Source organism: Halteromyces radiatus (genome assembly GCF_025201355.1).
Source record: "Halteromyces radiatus strain CBS 162.75 chromosome Unknown BX664scaffold_3, whole genome shotgun sequence".
Lineage (NCBI taxonomy): Eukaryota > Fungi > Mucoromycota > Mucoromycetes > Mucorales > Cunninghamellaceae > Halteromyces > Halteromyces radiatus.
The window spans coordinates 2,415,792-2,435,583 of NW_026251689.1; the positions used below are offsets into that span (position 1 = coordinate 2,415,792).

The 19,792-nt window shown below is 33.9% G+C and overlaps 6 protein-coding genes across 6 annotated transcripts; 3 read left to right on the top strand and 3 right to left on the bottom strand.

Moving 5' to 3' along the window:
* Positions 1-6: 6 nt before the first annotated feature.
* On the bottom strand, positions 7-7,094 carry BX664DRAFT_384836 (uncharacterized protein). The gene is made up of 16 exons (XM_051549207.1): positions 6,865-7,094; positions 6,728-6,794; positions 6,506-6,630; positions 6,266-6,400; positions 6,025-6,187; positions 5,756-5,949; positions 5,527-5,667; positions 5,057-5,427; positions 4,145-4,956; positions 3,847-4,052; positions 1,427-3,761; positions 1,262-1,337; positions 793-1,172; positions 594-729; positions 423-505; positions 7-362 (listed from the first exon to the last, which is right to left on the bottom strand). Exons 1-16 carry the CDS (start codon positions 6,946-6,948, stop codon positions 190-192), a joined length of 5,481 nt encoding a protein of 1,826 aa, XP_051401852.1. The 5' UTR covers positions 6,949-7,094; the 3' UTR covers positions 7-189.
* A 123-nt stretch (positions 7,095-7,217) lies between these two features.
* Positions 7,218-8,549, bottom strand: BX664DRAFT_329629 (ubiquitin-conjugating enzyme/RWD-like protein; the record flags this gene model as incomplete). Its single annotated transcript, XM_051544829.1, has 6 exons — positions 7,218-7,486; positions 7,587-7,863; positions 7,937-8,067; positions 8,147-8,209; positions 8,264-8,329; positions 8,396-8,549. 6 exons carry the CDS (start codon positions 8,547-8,549, stop codon positions 7,317-7,319), a joined length of 861 nt encoding a protein of 286 aa, XP_051401853.1. The 3' UTR covers positions 7,218-7,316.
* Positions 8,550-8,878: 329 nt separating this feature from the next.
* BX664DRAFT_259657 (pyruvate kinase) lies at positions 8,879-11,045 on the top strand (the record flags this gene model as incomplete). The annotated part of the gene is made up of 10 exons (XM_051540596.1): positions 8,879-8,905; positions 9,032-9,074; positions 9,127-9,209; positions 9,323-9,817; positions 9,886-9,977; positions 10,047-10,074; positions 10,158-10,713; positions 10,787-10,811; positions 10,880-10,917; positions 10,990-11,045. The coding sequence occupies 10 exons, from the start codon at positions 8,879-8,881 to the stop codon at positions 11,043-11,045; spliced, it is 1,443 nt and encodes a 480-aa protein (XP_051401854.1).
* Positions 11,046-11,240: 195 nt separating this feature from the next.
* Positions 11,241-12,627, top strand: BX664DRAFT_295129 (phosphoserine aminotransferase). The gene is made up of 2 exons (XM_051542133.1): positions 11,241-11,328; positions 11,403-12,627. The coding sequence occupies exons 1-2, from the start codon at positions 11,282-11,284 to the stop codon at positions 12,523-12,525; spliced, it is 1,170 nt and encodes a 389-aa protein (XP_051401855.1). The 5' UTR covers positions 11,241-11,281; the 3' UTR covers positions 12,526-12,627.
* Positions 12,628-13,286: 659 nt separating this feature from the next.
* On the bottom strand, positions 13,287-14,234 carry BX664DRAFT_348626 (uncharacterized protein; the record flags this gene model as incomplete). The annotated part of the gene is made up of 1 exon (XM_051547576.1): positions 13,287-14,234. One exon carries the CDS (start codon positions 14,232-14,234, stop codon positions 13,287-13,289), a length of 948 nt encoding a protein of 315 aa, XP_051401856.1.
* Positions 14,235-16,031: 1,797 nt separating this feature from the next.
* On the top strand, positions 16,032-19,225 carry BX664DRAFT_260773 (kinase-like domain-containing protein; the record flags this gene model as incomplete). The annotated part of the gene is made up of 7 exons (XM_051540646.1): positions 16,032-16,484; positions 16,567-16,671; positions 16,870-16,999; positions 17,084-17,704; positions 18,134-18,351; positions 18,527-18,671; positions 18,753-19,225. The coding sequence occupies 7 exons, from the start codon at positions 16,032-16,034 to the stop codon at positions 19,223-19,225; spliced, it is 2,145 nt and encodes a 714-aa protein (XP_051401857.1).
* Between the last annotated feature and the right edge of the window lie 567 nt (positions 19,226-19,792).

A 19,792-nucleotide genomic window follows, 5' to 3' on the forward strand; every position in this document is an offset into this window, starting at 1 on the left:
TTTTTTGTCTGTGTGTCAGTGAGCACGTTTGTGCGTTTATTAATAATATACAAAAAGTGAATACAGGAAGAAATAAAGATCATAATAGATATAGGAGAAGAAAAGACGTATATAAGACTATAAAGTGAAAAAAAAAGTATAGAATGGAATACTAATATGAATGTAATCTAAAAAATAACCTTGGAAGTACTATATTTCAGAAGGTCCCATGTCAAAACCCATTTCCAGTCCAGCAACACGAAAGCATTCACGGATCAGTTCCACCACCGCATGATCTTCACACGTCAACATACGACAAAGTGAAGGATATAGATAAAACAAATGTGCCCGTGGACAAGATAAAAGTAACCCTTTGATGGTACCTATCAAAATTTATTGTAGTGAATATAAATCCATACATAATTCTGTTCATTTCTCTTTACCATCTTTTTCATTCAAGATATCTTGTTGTAACTGTAATTGAATAGATTGTCGAAGGAAAAAGAGCATTTCTTCTTTTCTAACCCTAATAAGAAAATAATAATGATCATTATCAGTCATATATTTATTTCTATCCATAATATCATCCTTTGGCTTTTTGGAAAAAACCTCACCCCATAAGATACCTTGGGAATGGACATCTTCCGAGTAATGGTTCATCACTGGTATAATTTCGTAAGATGGTTTCACAGCGTTCGAGCAAGATAGGAATGGTGGCTTGAGCAATTCGTTTTCGTACATCTTGATGATCTATCCAAAAAAAAAAAAAAAATCAATCATCCGACTTTTATAATGATCATCATCATTACTTACCTTTTTTTTCTGCTGAACATAATCCAAACATCAACTTGAATGCTGCATATGCAAATGATTCCTTCATCACAGGTACAATGGTGCCAGTGGTGCTCATGAGATCACTTGTACGACCACCTTTCGAAACATTGCCATCATTCACACTGTGTGCTGTTGTTTTGTTGAAGTCTACTTGATGTCGATGACTTGGTTCATGTTCATCCACATAATACAATCTTGAGCTTTCCCGGATAACATGTACAAATTTTTGAATGATTTCCGTTGGAACACGTTTGTCACCTAAATAAATCACAATATCGTTTTGTATCATACTGAGGATTGAAATATCAAAATGTTCATCTACATCGAGTTCTTCAATCGTCAAAGTGGAAGGTGGCGTACTTTTTTTTTTTTTTTTTTTTTAAAAAAAAAAAAAAACAATTCAGTAAGAAATTTTCGGTTATCCTTTTTTTTTTCTCTTATATTATACCTTGGAGAAAGCAAGTTGCCTTCAAAAATATCTACCAATGTGCGCCATACACCAATAAATCGATCTTGCGGTACTTCTACAGATCAAAAAAAAAAAAGTAAATACATAAATAAACAATGAGAAAGTTAAACAATATATGTCAGCTATATATATATCTAGTTTTACCTTCACCAAATTCTTGCATTGCTTCCAATCCAATGCATATGACTTCCAAAAACCCATTGCTACCCATTTTCCATAAGGGAATCTTGTCATCACCATGTTTGTAAGAAGGAGGACAATCATATTTCAGCTTCATAGGGACTCCATAGGAGCTCAATACCCGCTCAAATACACCATCCGTATACATGGAAAGATCTTTGACATGAGTCTTGAATAAATTGGCTACCATGGAACAACACTTCTTGTTCAATGCAATATAGGTCACCATTGAGAATTTGGATTGATTCGATAGTACTTTAGATTCAACAGTATCAGCAGATGTTCCACGTTGTTCCTGAGGACTCATAAAAGCAAGCGTCATATATTCACATAAGTCCATCAGCACTAAAGGAGCCACACCAGCCACATTCATATCCAGCGTTTGTACAGCGTTCAATACAGCTTCTTGTAAGGGCGATAGATGATCCACATCCGGTCGATATTGTGGACTTGTCGAATACACCAGAACATTGCGAAGAATAGCCAACAATTGTTTCACATCATCCAATGAAAATTCCTTTGAGATCACTTTGTATAAATCAATAAACATAAGGACATATGTTGTAAAAGTATCCTGGGTCATATCTGTTGAAACTGGTCCTAGATGCGAAGACGATACAACTGATTCTGTTTCGATAGTATCCTTGTCACTTGTCAATGTCATTTGTAGTGATGTCGTACCAATCCGAATCCAAGCATCCCAACAAAGTCTCCAGAGTTCCATAATGCGCTTGTTGTTATCTTCATTCACATCTTGGGTCAAATTTACCATATTTCGCAAGCTTTTCATTGCAGCCAGAGCTACCTCTTGACTAGATCGAAGGCAATAGTTTTCCAAATGTGATAGCAGTAAGATCCAGGCTCGGTCAAATGTCGAAAGATGGAAGAGTTTCAATAAAAATTCTCGATAACTATTGGCGATTCCAGTCAACACAAGTACTTTTGTTTCATCCCACTGCTTGTCCACCGTATCACGAGAATGGTGAAGCATGAAGCCCGATGAAGAATCACGTTCGCTTGCTGTAGATGGTGACATGGTTGACTTCCCATCCTCTGTTGTTTGCAATGATGAAGAAGAAGCTGCCAATGCTTTTGCAGATGTCAATTTGATAGCATCCAATAAGGGAAACAACACTTTCCAGATACATGCTTGCCATAAATGGGGTCCAAGGATATTACCATTCATCATAATGGTACGGAACAATGTTTGAATGGCACCATTACGTACTTCGGGTCTTGCATCAACACAAATTTGTGATAATTGAAGTAAAAGGAGAGTCCAGAGAATATTCAACACCTGTGGAGTTTCATTGTCTTGAATAGGTCGATCAATCATCAAAACATCCTTGTCCACTAGTACATCATCGTTATCCATAGTATCTGTCATCCCCATACTTTCCAATATTGTCAATCGTTTCGTCTGGATAAAATCAGAGAGATTCCATAATAACCCTACTGCTGTGAGACTAATGTTGAGATCTTCGTACTGTGCTCCAAAGGACCCCAAAGTTGCAATACATTGTCGTAGACAATCTGGTGATAATGTTGATAGAAAGTCGGTACATATCAATTGAAGACTTGAGAAGGCTACTTTGACCAATCCACCGTGAGCTTTGTTGGTTGACATAGGAGTGGAGGTGCTTATCGAAGGAGCATTCAACGCATGGATAGAAGAGGTTGTGGTGTCAATGCTGGATCGATCTCGTGCATCACTAATGTCCCTGTCCGTATAGTCACCTGTAGTGTTGTTGATGGTATCGGTCACTGTTGATACATTAATGTTGCTGTTATTACTACTGTTATTATTATTATTATTATTATTGTTGTTGTTGTTGTTGGCAGTAGTGTAAATCGTTACATGGTGAAGCATATCAAATATCAAACCCCACCCACAAGTAAAAGAATGTCCAGATGTTTGAAGCAGGTTGTGTAAAGTTTCCAATCCCATTTTTTGCACTTGTACGAACGTTCCAAATACAGCCGAGTTTTTGTCATTACTATCGATTCCATTGATACATTCGTTGAGAGCTTTGAGTAATCGATTCTGCGTTGTTTCATCAGCATCTTTCTTTTCTGTCAATGTATAATTCATAGCAGTAATGATAATTTCTGAAATGGTGTCACAGCTTTGAGCACGAATAGATCCTGGTGTATTGACATAATTGGCGGTGGCAATCAGATGAGACATGACGAGATCCCAAGCTTTGTATTGAGATGTAGTATTCAGTAGTCTTCCAACATTCATCAATGAAACTTCATGCAATTTTTCCATGGCAAACGACTTGTTGTTGAATATTTTCTATAAATAATAAATATTGAGCTATTGTTCCTTGCTTTTTCCCCCTAGTTTTCTATATTCTTTTTTTTTCTTCTTTTTTACTTACAGCACGTGAGGACTTGTTGACAGATTCCAATTCATCATCCTTGAAAGGTACTCCACTATATTGAGCACTGAGACGACAAAGAGCAGTAATAAAATCCATAAAAGCATGATCATCCAAATAATTGCAGTTCTTGAATAGACGGTTTAATGTTGTATATATAATAGAGACATGATCAGCATCCATCATTTGAGATAAAGTAGGTTGATCTAACAGTAAAATAAAGAATGAAGAATAAGAAGATCGTTTTAACTTCGGTCTTTTTTTTTTCTTCTACTTTTTTTTTTTTTTTTTATCTTACTTTGAGGTGGTAAGGTAGTAGAGGATCCAATATATGATGACGATGATGATGATGATGTTGAAGTTGATGTGACTGTACGACGAAGATTTGGTGCTGACACATTACCCTTTGGTGTAGGTCGATTGTATAGCAAAAAATCCGCTTGCTGTAATGTTTCCAATACCAAATACCATGATGAACCCAGAACACTACCTAACATCATGGTAATGTTTAATAAAACACGAAGACTGTATAGATTTCTGTCGGTGAGAGTGATATTTGAAAGGAGTTGCTGTTGTTGTACCGTCAAATCTGAGAATGCCACCCCAGCTGTGGATACCGAATTTTTGCCAGTGAAATAACCAGAAGTCAATGCAGGAATAGAAGGGATGGCATTTTTACATAAGTTGGTGAGAAACGCATCGCGAGGTACCACTAGTCCAAGTATACCACAAACATTGGTAAAGTTTTGATAGGAACGCATGGTGCTTTGAAATAGATCCTCATCCAAATTGGCAGTAATATAAAACGACATTGCTGCGAGTAGACCAGGCCATGCAACATTTGCCATACTGGTGACCAATTTCAAATCTTCCTTATCACTGTTGTCCACATTCAATTTGTCAGTTGATTTTTCATCTTCATTTTCATCAGTTGGATATTGTTGTTGTTGTTGCTGTAGTTGTCGAGCTGTTCCTTTGTCGTTCATGGAGAATCGAGGTAATGTAAAGCCAGCCAAACCGTCAGCAATGGAGTTTAAACATAAAAGAGATAAGTAAAAAATGTAGGTATCAGGAATAACAGGAGGATCTGCCTTGTCAAGTTGATCAATACTGTAAGTAAATAATAAGATAAATTAAGTTTAATTCATTATGATGAAAAAAAAAGATAATCTGAAATCTCTTTTCATGATTTTTTCCCACTCTTCCTTACCATTGGATACGTATAGTTGAACCAACGCTACTAAGTGCATGAGTACCATCTGTTCCTGTCGTGTTGATAGTATTGCTTCCATGATGTAAAGCCATAGAACTTTGACCATGATCCATACTGTCTCGTCCACCCTGAGTAGCTCCAAGAAGTTGAGGTCTTTCCGTTGCCAACCGACCAAAAGCAGTAATCATATCCCGGAACACATTTGTTGAGTTTGCTTGACAATCATACCAATCATAAATAGAACATAATAATACAGGGTTGCCACATACACCTCGAAAGATTTCCATTGCCAAGACTCGTTGCCAAAGTGGATTTTCAGGTTCCAAGATTTTGACAAACATGGATAAAAAGATTTCACATTCAGTGACCTTAAAAAAAAAGAGAGAGATGTGAGTAATCCATCAGCACAACAAATATAACACTTCTTGCTACTTTTTCTGTATATACATATATATATATAGGCTTACCAGAATCTCGTTGAACTGTTTAATAAGAATATATACCACTCTAGTAAGTCGCATTGTTTGAGGGAATTCATGCTTTTCTGAGAAAGTCTTGATGATCATAGCGCAAACACGTTCACGTAATAACGCACTGAGTTCCTTGTGCTATAAAAAAAGAATAAAAAAAAAAGGTCAATTGGATCATGATCAATTACAAACTTATATTGTTAATTTAAGCCTGAGTTACTTTTACCTTTTTAAATAGTGTGTAATGATTGGTAAGAACACTTTCAATCAGTTCAAGTCCAAATGTATCAGAAAGGCGGCCAAGGCGAAGATATTCCGGTGATTCATTATTTGTCAAGAGACAGAGATCTTGGAAGAGATAGTAGGCATCTTTTGCACATGGTCGTAAAGATAGAGAAGTATCATCAGCTAGTCGAATAGCTAACGTTTCCATAAACAAAGAAAAATTGGTTAGTTGGAGTGATCCATGATCTTTTTTCTTTTTATGTAACTTACTGTGTATAGTATCGTTATCTTTTGAATCTTTTTTGGTTTCCTCTTTGTCTTCTTCAACCACTTTGTCAAATACATATATAACCAATTGTCGTAAAGTCGCTGCTGCTGTATTGTTGACTACTACAATTTTGGAGTCTTGTAAACGAAAACAGATCAAAAGAGCCTATCAGAGAAAGAAACGTGTTCAACCATGAACAAGTCAGGTTCCATAAAAATAGAAATAAACATTTTATATCATTACCTCAGCAAGAATATCATCGTGTACATTGTTGTAATTTGTAAGTAATGGTAAAACTGTTTGAAGTATCTTGAGTTGAATATCAACACCATGAATACTGATATCGGTCAACGTCCGTAAGACAGTTCTAACTGAAGTCTAAATAGAATAACAAAGAAGAAAAAAAAAAAAAAGGGAAGTTAGCTTTTTTTTAAAATTATTATTTCATTCATGATATCTATTTATATTTTGTATAAGATTTACTTCTGGTATTGCGTGAAAGGATATAAGTCTCTGTATACATCCAATAGCTATGGTGACTAATTTGACTTGTTTGGTTTCACATGCCAGTACAAAAGGACGAAGAGCATCCTCTGATTTCGAGAGTTCTATGTAATAAAAGATATTCAGATTGAGTTTTTCGACATAAGATACATACTGTTTATATATATATATATATATATATATGTATATATATTTCCTTACCATTGGATATACTGTAACCTGGTCTTTCTTTGAAACTTCGCAAGATGGCACTTAATCGTTCGGCAGCCTAAACAACATGATTAAAAAAAAAAGAAGACAAGTTAGATGACGATAAAAAGATGATACGAAGTACTTACTTCTTTGATTTCAGGGTGCTTTCTTCGCGCTTCGCTTGACAATGAGAGAAGTTCAGTTTGCAGAAACGCAGTTAAACCACTCATGGAGACGGTTGTTGAAGAGTAATATATTGAATTTAGAAACACGAAGGCGAGTTATTAGATGACAAATATATAAAGACAAATGAAGTCAAATAATACTAATAATAATAATAAATAAAAAAAAAAAGATTGTGATGAAACGACAAAAGAAGAAGACAAAAAAGAAATTGAACAACGCAGGAACGTGCGCTCTTTTTTTTATATATAATGATGTATTTCAGTCACAGCCATACCAATGACTATTGGCTACCAAAAAAAAAAAAAAAAAAAAAAAAGATCAAAAGAATAAATATTTATTATATTATAATGATGATGATGATGATGATAAATGAGACAATTTCAAACTATACAATAGACTACAACTAATAAAATCATTCTTCTTCGTTTCCAAATCGTTTCCAAACAGCATCCTTATCATCATCTTCGTCCACCACAGTAGTCACCTTTTCAAATTGTGTCGCATCCACAGATACATCCCCTTCATCCATATACTTGGCATCGGATGATGCAAGAGTTTTATCTTGTTCAAATAATTGTCGACCTACATACATATATATATTATCCATGATCATATCAGTATTGAATAATAATAATAATAATAATAATAATAATAATAATAATAATAATAACTGGGATTATACCTGTAAGTTTATTCTTGAGTTCCTTTGCCCGTGCCAGTTTAGCTTGATCTTCTAAGGCTTCCAATTCCTTGTCAAAACCTTTTTTCCATGCCAAAAACCTTTCAATAGTAACTTTGGTACCATTGAATTTTGCCATTTCTACTTCCTCCAGTTTGCGTTGTCGTTCTTCTTCAGCTTCTTCACGAATACGTTGTGCGTTACTGACCATCTCATTCAACTGTTCCTTTAATAAAGAAGCCATTGTGAAGATCATGGCCATACCCAAGGATTCTTCACCCTATTTCAACCCAAAAAACCATAGTTAGAAATAAAATAAAAAAAAAAAAGAAACAAAATATATTAAATCTTACCGCAGTCCTTAAGTCATCCATCATTTTATTTTTCAGTGAATCTGATAAACTACCATCAATAACTTCGATATCAAATTCTGGTAATTCATCTGGATAATTGGGCGTGTAGGTAACATGAAGAGACACTCCACCTATATAAAGAAGGAAAAAAAAAAAGAGTATTATGGTGTCATTATAGATTCTTTTCTTCCTTCTTTCCTTTTTACTTACACCATACTTCTTCGTCTTCTTCATCAGGGTAAATAGAAATACGAAATTCATTTTCACCAATGGCTATATCAATAAAATAAACTTAGTTCCTTTATGAAGTTTTAAATTATAGTTTACCTTCATATTCGTCTGGATAGATAGACTCTAGAGCCTCCAGTTCCATTTGGCGTTCTTCAATGTAGTCTAATAAAATATCATATTAGTGTTTAAGTTTAAATGATAAATCAATATGAGTTCTATTTTTCATACCTGTCATTATATAAGTTTCTATTAAGGGGAACGAGTAACAAAAAGGAAGGAAGAAAAAAAAAAAACATTTACCCACCGGACACACAAAAAAAAAAAAAAAAAAGAAAAGCTGCGGACATCCAAATGCAAATGTGTGAACAAAGAAGAATGCCATAAAAAAAAACGCCAATGCATTGATTCCTTTTCTTTTTTTTTCTCTTTCTCTCTTTTTTGTTCTATTTATTTATTTACAACTAATCATGAATTATATATCATCACCTAATATTGTTTCCTCTAGTCTTCAATGGGTATCTCGTATGGATGTCAACATTGAACCTTCGAAAACTAGGAAGTCTAGTATTATTGGAACTATTGGTAAAAGGGGTTAACATATATATAGTTTATCTTTTAATTATAAACATCCATTCTACATTACTAGGACCGAAATCAAATAGTGTGGAAATTATTACTCAACTCAGGAATGCAGGTCTCAATGTTGTCCGTATGAACTTTTCTCATGGTTCATATGAAGTAAGTAAAAAAAAAAAATAGATATAGAAATAATATATATAGGGCACGGGTTACGCTTTTTTTTTTTTAATATGAAAACGTGAGTGGCAGCTGCTAATATGACCTATTTTATCATTTATTTGGTAGTATCATCAATCCGTTATAGATAATACAAGAAAAAGTATTCAATGTAAGTAATAAAAAGTAATATATGAAAATTGATTACATTTCCTTTATTATAGTGTATCCTGGTAGACCAGTAGCTATTGCTCTTGATAACAAAGGTCCAGAAATTCGTACTGGTAATATGAAGGATGGCTTGGAAGTAAGTTATTTACCATAACCTGTTATTACTATTATTATTATTATTGTTACTATTATTGTATCGTTACCATATATATATATATTTGACTTATTATTATTATTACTATTATTTAGATTCCTATTAAAAAAGGACATGAAATGGTGTTTAGTGTCAATGACACATTCAAGGATATTTCTGATGATAAAACCATGTACATCGATTACAAGAATCTTCCCAAAGTGATCAGTGTTGGCAAGAAAATCTATGTGGATGATGGAGTACTCTCATTTGAAGTACTTGCAGTGACTAGTGATGAAAGTCTTTCAGTACGCGCTTGCAATAATGGTATTCTCAGCTCTCATAAAGGCGTCAACTTACCTGGTACTGATGTGGATTTACCTGCTCTTTCAGAAAAGGACAAGGCAGATTTACTATTTGGTGTGAAAAATAAAGTGGACTTGATATTTGCTTCCTTTATTCGTACTGGTCAAGATATCAAAGATATTCGTCAAGTCTTGGGACATGAAGGTCGAAACATCAAGATTATCGCCAAAATCGAAAATCATCAAGGTGTCAATAACTTTGAAGAAATATTGCAAGAAACAGATGGAGTCATGGTGGCTCGTGGGGTAATATTTTATTGTATAAAAAAAATAAAGTTTTATATTAACAGGATTATTTTTTTTCTTCTTTTTAGGATATGGGTATTGAAATTCCATTGGAACGAGTATTTGTGGTTCAAAAGAAAATGATCGCTCAATGCAATCTTGTTGGAAAACCTGTGATCTGGTAAGTAGAAAAAGGAAAAAAGAATTCATATGATGTACATTAGTATGACCATATATATATATATATTAGTGCTACGCAAATGCTTGAATCTATGACGGTAAGATAAAGAATAGAGAGAGAGAATCAAATGATTAATTAATAAAGAAAAAGGATTATTTATTTATTTATTTATTTTTATAGACAAATCCTCGACCTACACGTGCTGAAGTATCGGATGTGGCCAATGCGATTCTTGATGGTGCAGATTGTGTGATGCTTTCTGGTGAAACAGCAAAAGGAAACTATCCAGTGGAAGCGGTACGTACGATGCATGATGTTTGTCAGCTTGCAGAATCAGTGATCTGCTATCCGGCAGTTTTCAACGAACTACGATCTTTGACAGCATTACCTACTCAAACGACTGAAACGATTGCCTGCGCTGCTGTGAGTGCTGCCCATGAACAAGATGCTGGTGCTATTGTCGTGTTGACAACTTCTGGAAATTCTGCTCGCTTGATCTCAAAGTATCGACCCTATGCACCTATTATTGTTGTAACAAGAAATCCCATGGCGGCTCGTCAAGTTCATTTATACCGGGGATGTTTTCCATTTATTTATCCGAAACCGGCTACTGGGGATGCTAGTAGTACTCCTGAACATTTAGTTGCAGATTCTCCTGGTAGTGCTTCTGTAGCTCATTTGACTCCTATTGAATATGCTCCTTGGCAAGAAGATGTGGATGCTCGTATCATGTGGGGTAAGAGAAATCTTTTATTTTTATGAATTGAATATAAGGTTGATTGATTTTATTTTTATTTTTATATAAACAGGAATGGAACAAGGGATCAAATATGGGTAAGAATTCATCTTTTGTATTAATATTTGAAATGATACTGATCGGATCTTTTCATTTCCATATATAGACTTTTAGATCATGGAAAACCAGTGATTGCTGTTCAAGGTAAAGAATATAAGAAACTACGATATAATGGAACTTACTTTTTTTTTTTTTTTATCATTCAAAAAAAAAAAGGATGGAGAATGGGTTATGGACACACAAATACAATCAGAATTATCTCATCTCCCTGATATAGGTTTTTTTTTATTATTATTATCAAATAAAAAGTTGATGCGGACTTAAAAAATGGTGTCATAATGATTGATTGATCAAATGGGTCTTCTCATTCAATTGAGTCACAATTCAGAGATAAAAAAAAAAAAAAAAAAAAATCTGGGACTATATACTTTTTTTTTCATTTTTTTATTCTTTTTTTTTTTTTATCTCTATCTTTTTTTTTTTTGATTTACTTTTTTCACAATACATAATGTCAACGCCATACGTACTCAACTTTGGTGCTGGTCCTGCCAAAATGTAAGTATGAAATAAACAGGTATAATACTATTTATAACACTTAGATATTTACCCACCTTTTTTTTTTTCTTTAGTCCTAAATCGGTATTGGAACGCGCTCAGTCGGAAATGCTTAACTATGACAACAGTGGTATGTCAGTGATGGAACTCTCACATCGATCCAAGACATTTAGCAAGATTTTGGAAGGTACAAAAAGCAAATTGAAGAGTCTAATGGAAATCCCAGACAACTATGACATATTGTTTATGCAAGGTGGAGCAACGACACAGTTTGCAGCCGTGTTTTACAATTTGGTGGCAGCAAAGCAAAGCAAGAATGGCAATACAGACGATGAAGTGATTGTAGATTATATTGTCAGTGGTGCATGGTCTAATAAAGCTGTTCAAGAAGCAGAACGACTAGCAAAGAATGAACGTAGTAAGATCACTGTTCATCGGGTGACAGATAGCAAGAAACAATTTGGAAAGTATGGTTCGTTGGCAGCACAAGATACATGGCAACTTTCTGATCCTAACAAGACAGCATATGTTTATTACTGTGATAATGAAACTGTACATGGTGTTGAATTCCCAACCATTCCTGAGGTGGATCCTAGTGTACCTTTGGTGGCTGATGTGTCTTCTAATTTCTTATCTCGGCGATTGGATGTCAGTAAATTTGGCGTGATCTATGGTGGTGCGCAAAAAAATCTTGGTCCTGCTGGTGTGTCGATTGTCATTATTCGCAAGGATTTGTTGGTTGATCTGAATATTGGTCCCGTTCGTCCTTTGATGTTGGACTTCTCGACAATGGCTAATAACGATTCCATGTACAACACTCCTCCTACGTTTGCTATTTATATGGTTGGTTTGGTATTGGAATGGATTATGGAACAAGGTGGATTACCTGCTATTGAAGAACGTAACAAACGCAAGGCCGACAAGTTATATAAAGTCATTGATCAAAGCAAACTCTATCGTTCTCCTGTGGATGTCAATTGTCGTAGCCGTATGAACGTCGTATTCCGTTTGGCTTCCGAAGAATTGGAACAAGCTTTCTTAACTGGTGTCGCTGAACGGAACATGGTTCAGCTCAAGGGACATCGTTCCGTTGGTGGAATCCGTGCCTCCATTTACAACTCCATGCCTGAACAAGATGTGGATCTACTCATTGCATATATGATTGAATTTGAAAAGACGCATACGGCAAACGAATAAGGGGGATGGATTATTTAGTTAGATGTCATTAATTAGTTATATTATATATAGATAAATAGATATTTTATATGTTTGGGATAATAACAATAATAATAATAAAGGGGGGAATGAATGGATTTTCGTTCTAGTTGTATCGTATGCATGTCTTTAATGGGCTTCTTGTAGGTTAAGATGATGTAGTTTAATGTTTCTTTCTATATATTTGTACGATTTATCTTTTTTGTATGATTTTTTTTTCTTTGTCTGTCATGATCATTTTCTACGTTCGTGCAACATCTATTTTAAGTTTTTTTTTTTTATGATGTTATGTTGTAAATGATTCCAACAATAATCATTTTTATAATGATGACTTCGTTTTTAACGACACGAATTGTGTTTTCTTGTGTTCTAATGACAAGTACGGATGTTTTTACCTTTCGAAAATAATATAATTAACGTACATCAATCCTACACCAATGAACGCGTCTTTGAGGAGATGCATTGCAGAAAGAGATCCTCTGATTTCAAGGACCCTGTTTCTTCCTTTTTTTTTTTTTTTTTTTTTTTTTTTTTTTGTCATCGTGATGATGATGAAAGCATGTTGAAAACTGTGGAAACGATCAAGAGGATGTTAGTATGTGCATACAACGCATAAGTCTCAAGATAAAAAAAGAAGGATGGGAAATAACTTTATTGAATAGTACAATACACAAAAAAAAAAAATTAATATACAATGTATGAATAAGAATGGTAATAATAAAATCAACACTATATTATGAATACTATGTACAATTATTATCCAAGTTTGTGGCCTTTCCATGAATGATGGTACAAACTTCCAATTTTGGTTTCAGTTGTTGGCATTCCTTGGTCAGTGGTGGAGTTTGATTCATATAGAGCAAGACATCTTGAGCCAATTTCAAAACAGAAGGATGGATTGTTGCGGAGACGGTCAGCTTGGATTGTAATTTTTCAACTAGCTCGATGGCATGACTATTATCTGTCATAGACGATTTGGTTGTCATTTTTGATGATGATGATAATTCATGCGATGAAAATGTACTTGCTGATGATGATGATGATGATGACGATGGTGCTGATGATGATGATGATGATGATGATGATGATGATGATGGTGATGATGATGGTGTTGATGATTTCTCTTTTGATTTGATTGGTAATGAAGAATCAACAAAATAGGTGAGTGTATCTTGAGCTAATTGTTCCAAAGCTGTTGATTGTCTTGATAAAAGTTTACTGTTTATATGATTCAATGATGACCTTGAGGTATTGCCTTCCATGGATGAATGACGATGTCGACCAGGAGATCTACGTTGAGTTGGTAAGGGTCGATCCATAAAATAATTATTTCTTGCTGGAAGAACTTGGATATTCGTCGTTAAAGAATTAATGGGATTATCACAAGGGGACAAAGTAGGTGACGGTGGTAATTGTTGTTTTTTTGTTTGTTGTTTTGATATAGTAGAATTCCAAGAAGAAGTAGAGGAAGAAGGTGATGGAATAATAAAACCAGAATCATTATCATCCGTAAACCCAATCGAAGTAAAACCTGATGATTCTGGTGAAGATAAACTACCTGGACAAGAAAGTACTGAAACTTGATCTGAAGCTTGTCGATCATTTTTCATCATCATACATTTAGCATGATTAGAAAACCGTGATATCCATGAGGTGGGTTTTTGATAAATAGAATAATCTGAACCAGTCATCAATAATAATAATAATAACAATAATAATGTAAAAAGGATAAGTATAGTTAAACTAGATAACAATAATAATAAAAAAGTAAAAAAGAAAAAGAAATGAAAAAAAAAGAAGAAATCCTCCTTGTTTTATACCTCCTCGTCGGACTCCAAATGATCTCTTCATATACACACACATTCTCTCTTTTCTCTTCTCTCTCCTTACTTACCATTATCAATTTCAACATTGTGTGGCAATATAACTGTATGATTCATTTCTTTTTTTTTTTTTTTTTTTTGGTTGTTTTGTTATAGTATATAATATTTTATTTTAAATCTTATTTTAGTATGATAAAAGATAGGATACTTCCCTGAATTGTATCCAAATTTCCCTCCTTTTTTGTCAATTTATCAATCACATTTTTGTTTTTTATGAAGAAGAGACTCGTGGATCCCTGCTACAAACAGTCATTTTTGATTTTAGGGAGAAATGACTTAATTCCAGGGAGAATGATCACACACACTTTTAGATCTAAAAAGAATAGTAAAAAATAAAAAATAAAAATAAAAAAAAAGGAACGTTCTTTTTGCATGAATTCATGATCAATTTGCTTGTCACAATTTTTTTAGGCTCGTGGGGAAAGTTTGAACTGCGATATAGTTTTTTTGTATATGTACTATTTTTTTTTTTTATCTCATGTTTTTTTTTTTCTTTTTTCTTTTTCTGTACTTTTCTCACTCTTTTATTATATAGAGTTATAACTCTTTTTTATTACTTGATGTAAAGAAGAAAGAAAAAAAAAAAAAGAAATTATCACTATTATTATTAGTATTATTCTTTTTTATTTATATTTTTATTTTTTTTTATCATTATTAGACCGAGTTTACTATTATATGTTTTAAAAAAAAAAATCCCCAACAACTTGATTATTAAAAGATTAACTTTTATGAAAGAAAAGAGATCTGGTAAAGTATAGAATATATAATATAGAATATATATATATATATATATATATATATCTAATAATAATTTTTATATTTGGAAAATTAGGTATTAACGACTTGGAAACAAACCCGAATATCAATTTGAACTGCTTTATTGAACGGTATGTCTTTTTTTTTTCTACGTTAAAAATATAGAATAAAGTATTATTAAAAATTTAGTTTGACATTTAACTTTTTTTTTTTTTCTCTTTTTTAAGTTCGATGAAAGACGAAATAGAAAACCTTACTCTCGCTCCGGATGGGTTGATTCGTTTACGGGAACAGTCTAGTATATCCACCACTTTATTACCAAACACAACTTGTATCAAAGACATATCATCTTATACAAATCAAACTACACCAATTATAGAACGATCTTTATCTTCTCAACCTAGTTCTTCAACAACTAAAACTCATCAATCTGATATCGCAAAATTTCCTCAAGATTCTCTTCATAGTTTTCGGTTTTCTTCGACAACTTCAACTGACTTGGTAGCCTTAAGAAATCGCGTTATGACTCGTTCTATTGACTTTATCAAACATTCGAATCAAGGTGGTTGGAAAGCTCCGGAAACTCTTCCTGGTCATTACTCTCCTACTGCGTTACTGGCTTCTATGGAAAAAAGAAGAAATAAAGCGAGAAGTTTGGGATACACTAAACCAACACAAACATATGATGCAGAGTATCTTACTACTAGTGGCTCAGCAACAACAACAACAACAACAACAACAACAATTATTTCTTCAACGTCATCAAATTCACAACAACAACAACAACAACAACAAAATAAAATACGACGTGGATCCTTACCTTGTATTGGTGAAGATATTTGTCAACCAATGTCTCCGTCTACTCGTACTTTATCATCTTCATCATCATCATCTACTTCAACTTTAGATACTTCAAAATCTTTTACAACTAATGATACCAATCCATCCAAATCTGCCAACAATGACGATGATTTGAACCATCACCTACCTTCTTTGGCCCTGTTTCCTCATCCTGCGTTACACAATCCTACAAGGTTTCTTCCACAAAATCAAGCTATCTTGACGACGTATGACGATTGGAAGATTATCTTGTCTAACAATATTGCTTCTTTTGTTCTGGTGGGTGGTAGCAGTGGTACTAACGGCTATGTCCGTCCTTCTTCTTTGGTGGGTAAATCGGTCTTGGACTACATCGACGTTTCTTTTCGTTCAAGGCTACAAGCAATGATTAAGAAACGACGACAAGAACTAGTACACTTGGAAGATTCGGCTGGTGGTATGGTACTTGTTTGTGGCAATGTGGTATGTTTATCAAATGCGAATAATAATAATAATAATAATCATGCATCTTTTTATTTACTGATTTCTATTTATTTTTATCTAGTTACCAATTGTGAAAGAAGATGGTACAAAATCTGCCGCTTCACTTTGGCTCAAGGAAAAAAGAAATGATACTGGATCTTCTGTATATATTTGGATTTTTGAAGAAGTCTTTGAAACCGTCACTCATGTGTCCATTGATACAAAGGTAAAAAGAAAAAAAAAAAAAGAAAAGGGATCTGTACTGTATCACCTAAATAAAACTGCTGAACTGATTTTTATATCATTTTCTAACTTTCTTTCTCCGTTTTTTTCTTTTTTCTTCTTCTTCTTTTTTTTTTTCTTTTTCTTTTTTTTTAATTTTCAGGGACTGATTTGTTACGTTGATCAAGGTATACAAGAATTATTGGATTATGAACCTGAATCTTTGATGGGAAAACCTATCGACATTTTGATTCCGTCCTTAGCATTGGACAACAATGACAACAATCACCACAGTTTCCCATGGATCGATATCAATCATTATAAATATTTCGGTTGTCGAACTCGACTAGGCGCGCATTTACCTATCATCACCAAAGTATTTGATGGTACCACCAATGAACCACTCTCAACAAATTTATATTCTCAACAACAACAAAGTTCCAAGTGTTATACTATCCGTATTACATCTATTCCAATGATTGCTGGTTTGGTGACTATACGACAAGATGGAATCATTGAAGGATGTAATGATGTTTTCGTCAAATATATGTTTGGTTATTCACAAGAAGAATTGGTTACTGGTCGAAAGTCTATTACCGATTTAATGCCACAATTCCCAGGATTACTACAAAGTCTTCGGCGTGACGATCTATTACAACACGGGATTATTATCAACAATCTTATTTGTAGAAAGCTAGTTGCTGATCTTGCAGACTCATCATCATGCAAAACAACCACAATTACAACTGGATCAGATACCCCTACTTTTGGTGGAAAACGACTCACACAAACTCCTCACGGTCAACCACTTCCTGTCTTGATTGCTGTTCATCGTGATGGCACCAAATTTGAAATACAGCTGCAACTGAAGTTGGTGGAAGAATCCGACGATGGTATCTGCGCCTTATGGATTACTTTTGATCGGGACTCGACATTTTCTCGTTTTGGACACAAAATGGATGGACCTGCATTAGAAATAACTCAGCATAATGGACTTGGTTTACCTACAGCAAAACGTGATGAACGCATTATTGATGAAGAGGATGACGATGATGATGATGTTGATGACGACGATAATAATGAACATATCAACTCTCTTACATCTTCAACATCCACTTACAACAACAGTATGACTGTTGACAACTCCGGCATTAATACCAAATCTATATTGGACAACGATACAGGAACAGAACAAATTCACAACAGAACTGAACCTATTCTGGTACCTCAAAAGAATAATATCAATTCTCATTATTCACCAAGCACTATAGCAGCACATGACACTCCAGAATTGGTAGGCGATAGCAGTGGCGGATCGCTGTTGGTCAGCCGTCCACCGGGTGATACAGATTCTCCTCGCGTGATTACCTCATTTTCACGACCTACGTTCTCGACTTTTAATTCACAACAACAACAACAACATCAAGATGAACAATCTTCGCCTACATCACCATACACTCCATATTCTCCTGCATCTGTGACTTACAATCGTCCGCGGGCCTTTTCCACGGCTTCTGTTACCATGCCAGAGTACTCTGCTCAAACTTTAGCTTCTTGTATCGATGACTATGAAATCTTGGATGAAATTGGACAAGGTGCTTATGGTTTGGTCAAATTGGCTGTTCATAAACAAGATGAAACTCGGGTAAATATATATATATATATATATAGGATGGAAAGTGGAAAAAAAAGGGTCCCTGTGAAACAAAACAAAAAAGGGAAGAATGCATATTTTTTTTTTGTTTTGTTTTTGATGTTGTGATGATGGGTGATCCAAAGCATAAAATGAATTGATGTGACTGATCATATATTTTCTTTAGAAAAAAGTGGTGATCAAATATGTAATCAAGTCTCGTATTTTGGTTGATTGCTGGACAAGAGACCGAAAATTGGGAATGGTACCTGCTGAAATCCATATTTTACACACGTTACGAAAAATTCCTCATGATAATTGTGGGGATATGAGTAAGTGCAACTCAAATCTATTATTTTGACCTATTTTAACATACTCCTCTTTTTTTTTATCATTACGTTTTATGGTAATAGTGGACTATTTTGAAGATGATGATTATTATTATATAGTGATGGAACTTCATGGAGCAGGAATGGATCTTTTTGACTACATTGAACTAAAGGATACTATGCATGAATCCGAAATTCGATCGATCTTTAAACAGATTGCCTTGGCAGTACAACATCTTCACATTCACAAAATAGTACATCGCGATATCAAGGATGAAAATGTAGTATTAGATCAAAATGGCGGTATTCGACTGATTGATTTTGGTAGTGCAGCTTACATTCGACCTGGTCGACGATATGAAACATTTGTTGGAACTCTTGACTATGCAGCTCCTGAAATTTTACGTGGTCAAACTTATGAAGGACCTCCTCAAGATGTATGGGCATTAGGGATTCTATTATATACCCTGGTTTATCGTGAAAATCCATTTTATGATATTGATGAAATCATGGCAAGAGAATTACGAGTCCCTTTTATCTTTTCGGATGGTAATTAAAAAAAAAAAAAGGATGAGATCATTCATACTCAATTTCAACCTATTCTCTTACTTTGTATTCAGGACAATCTGTTGATCTTATCAAGAAGATGTTGGAACGCGACGTATCAAAACGACTCACAGTTCATCAAGTGCTAGAACATCCTTGGCTATTATAGTGTATCTTACCCAATTTTTTTTTTTTTTTCAAAAAATACTTTTTACATTTCGATATCCTATTACTGTTATTTGATTTATTTCCACTCTTATCCATTTTACATCATACACACTCACATATATATATATATATATTTATATATCGATACAAGCAATGTTCTCACACTTTTTTTTACATTCTGTTATATACATATATTGTTTTTTTCTATTTAGTTTTAACGTAACATCATCTTGCTCTTCATTCGTTTTATTGTAGATTATTCCTTTTCATCCTTTTTTTTTTTTCTAATTCCTATACATATACACGGTCATTTTATAATATATATGAACAATAAAGTTACTCCTGCCTTGATACTATATTTAAATGATTTAATAATGCTGTTATTGCGAAGTCATCTGCCATATACAAAT

Excerpts from the sequence above, each read along its gene's own strand:
- BX664DRAFT_384836 (XM_051549207.1), bottom strand. The coding sequence starts at position 6,948 with ATGAGTGGTTTAACTGCGTTTCTGCAAACTGAACTTCTCTCATTGTCA. Across the intron at positions 4,053-4,144 it reads TACTACCTTACCACCTCAAA|ATCAACCTACTTTATCTCAA; the intron begins GTAAGATAAAAA and ends TTTTACTGTTAG. Across the intron at positions 730-792 it reads ATGTTCAGCAGAAAAAAAAG|ATCATCAAGATGTACGAAAA; the intron begins GTAAGTAATGAT and ends TTTTTTGGATAG.
- BX664DRAFT_295129 (XM_051542133.1), top strand. The coding sequence starts at position 11,282 with ATGTCAACGCCATACGTACTCAACTTTGGTGCTGGTCCTGCCAAAAT. Across the intron at positions 11,329-11,402 it reads GGTGCTGGTCCTGCCAAAAT|TCCTAAATCGGTATTGGAAC; the intron begins GTAAGTATGAAA and ends TTTTTTCTTTAG.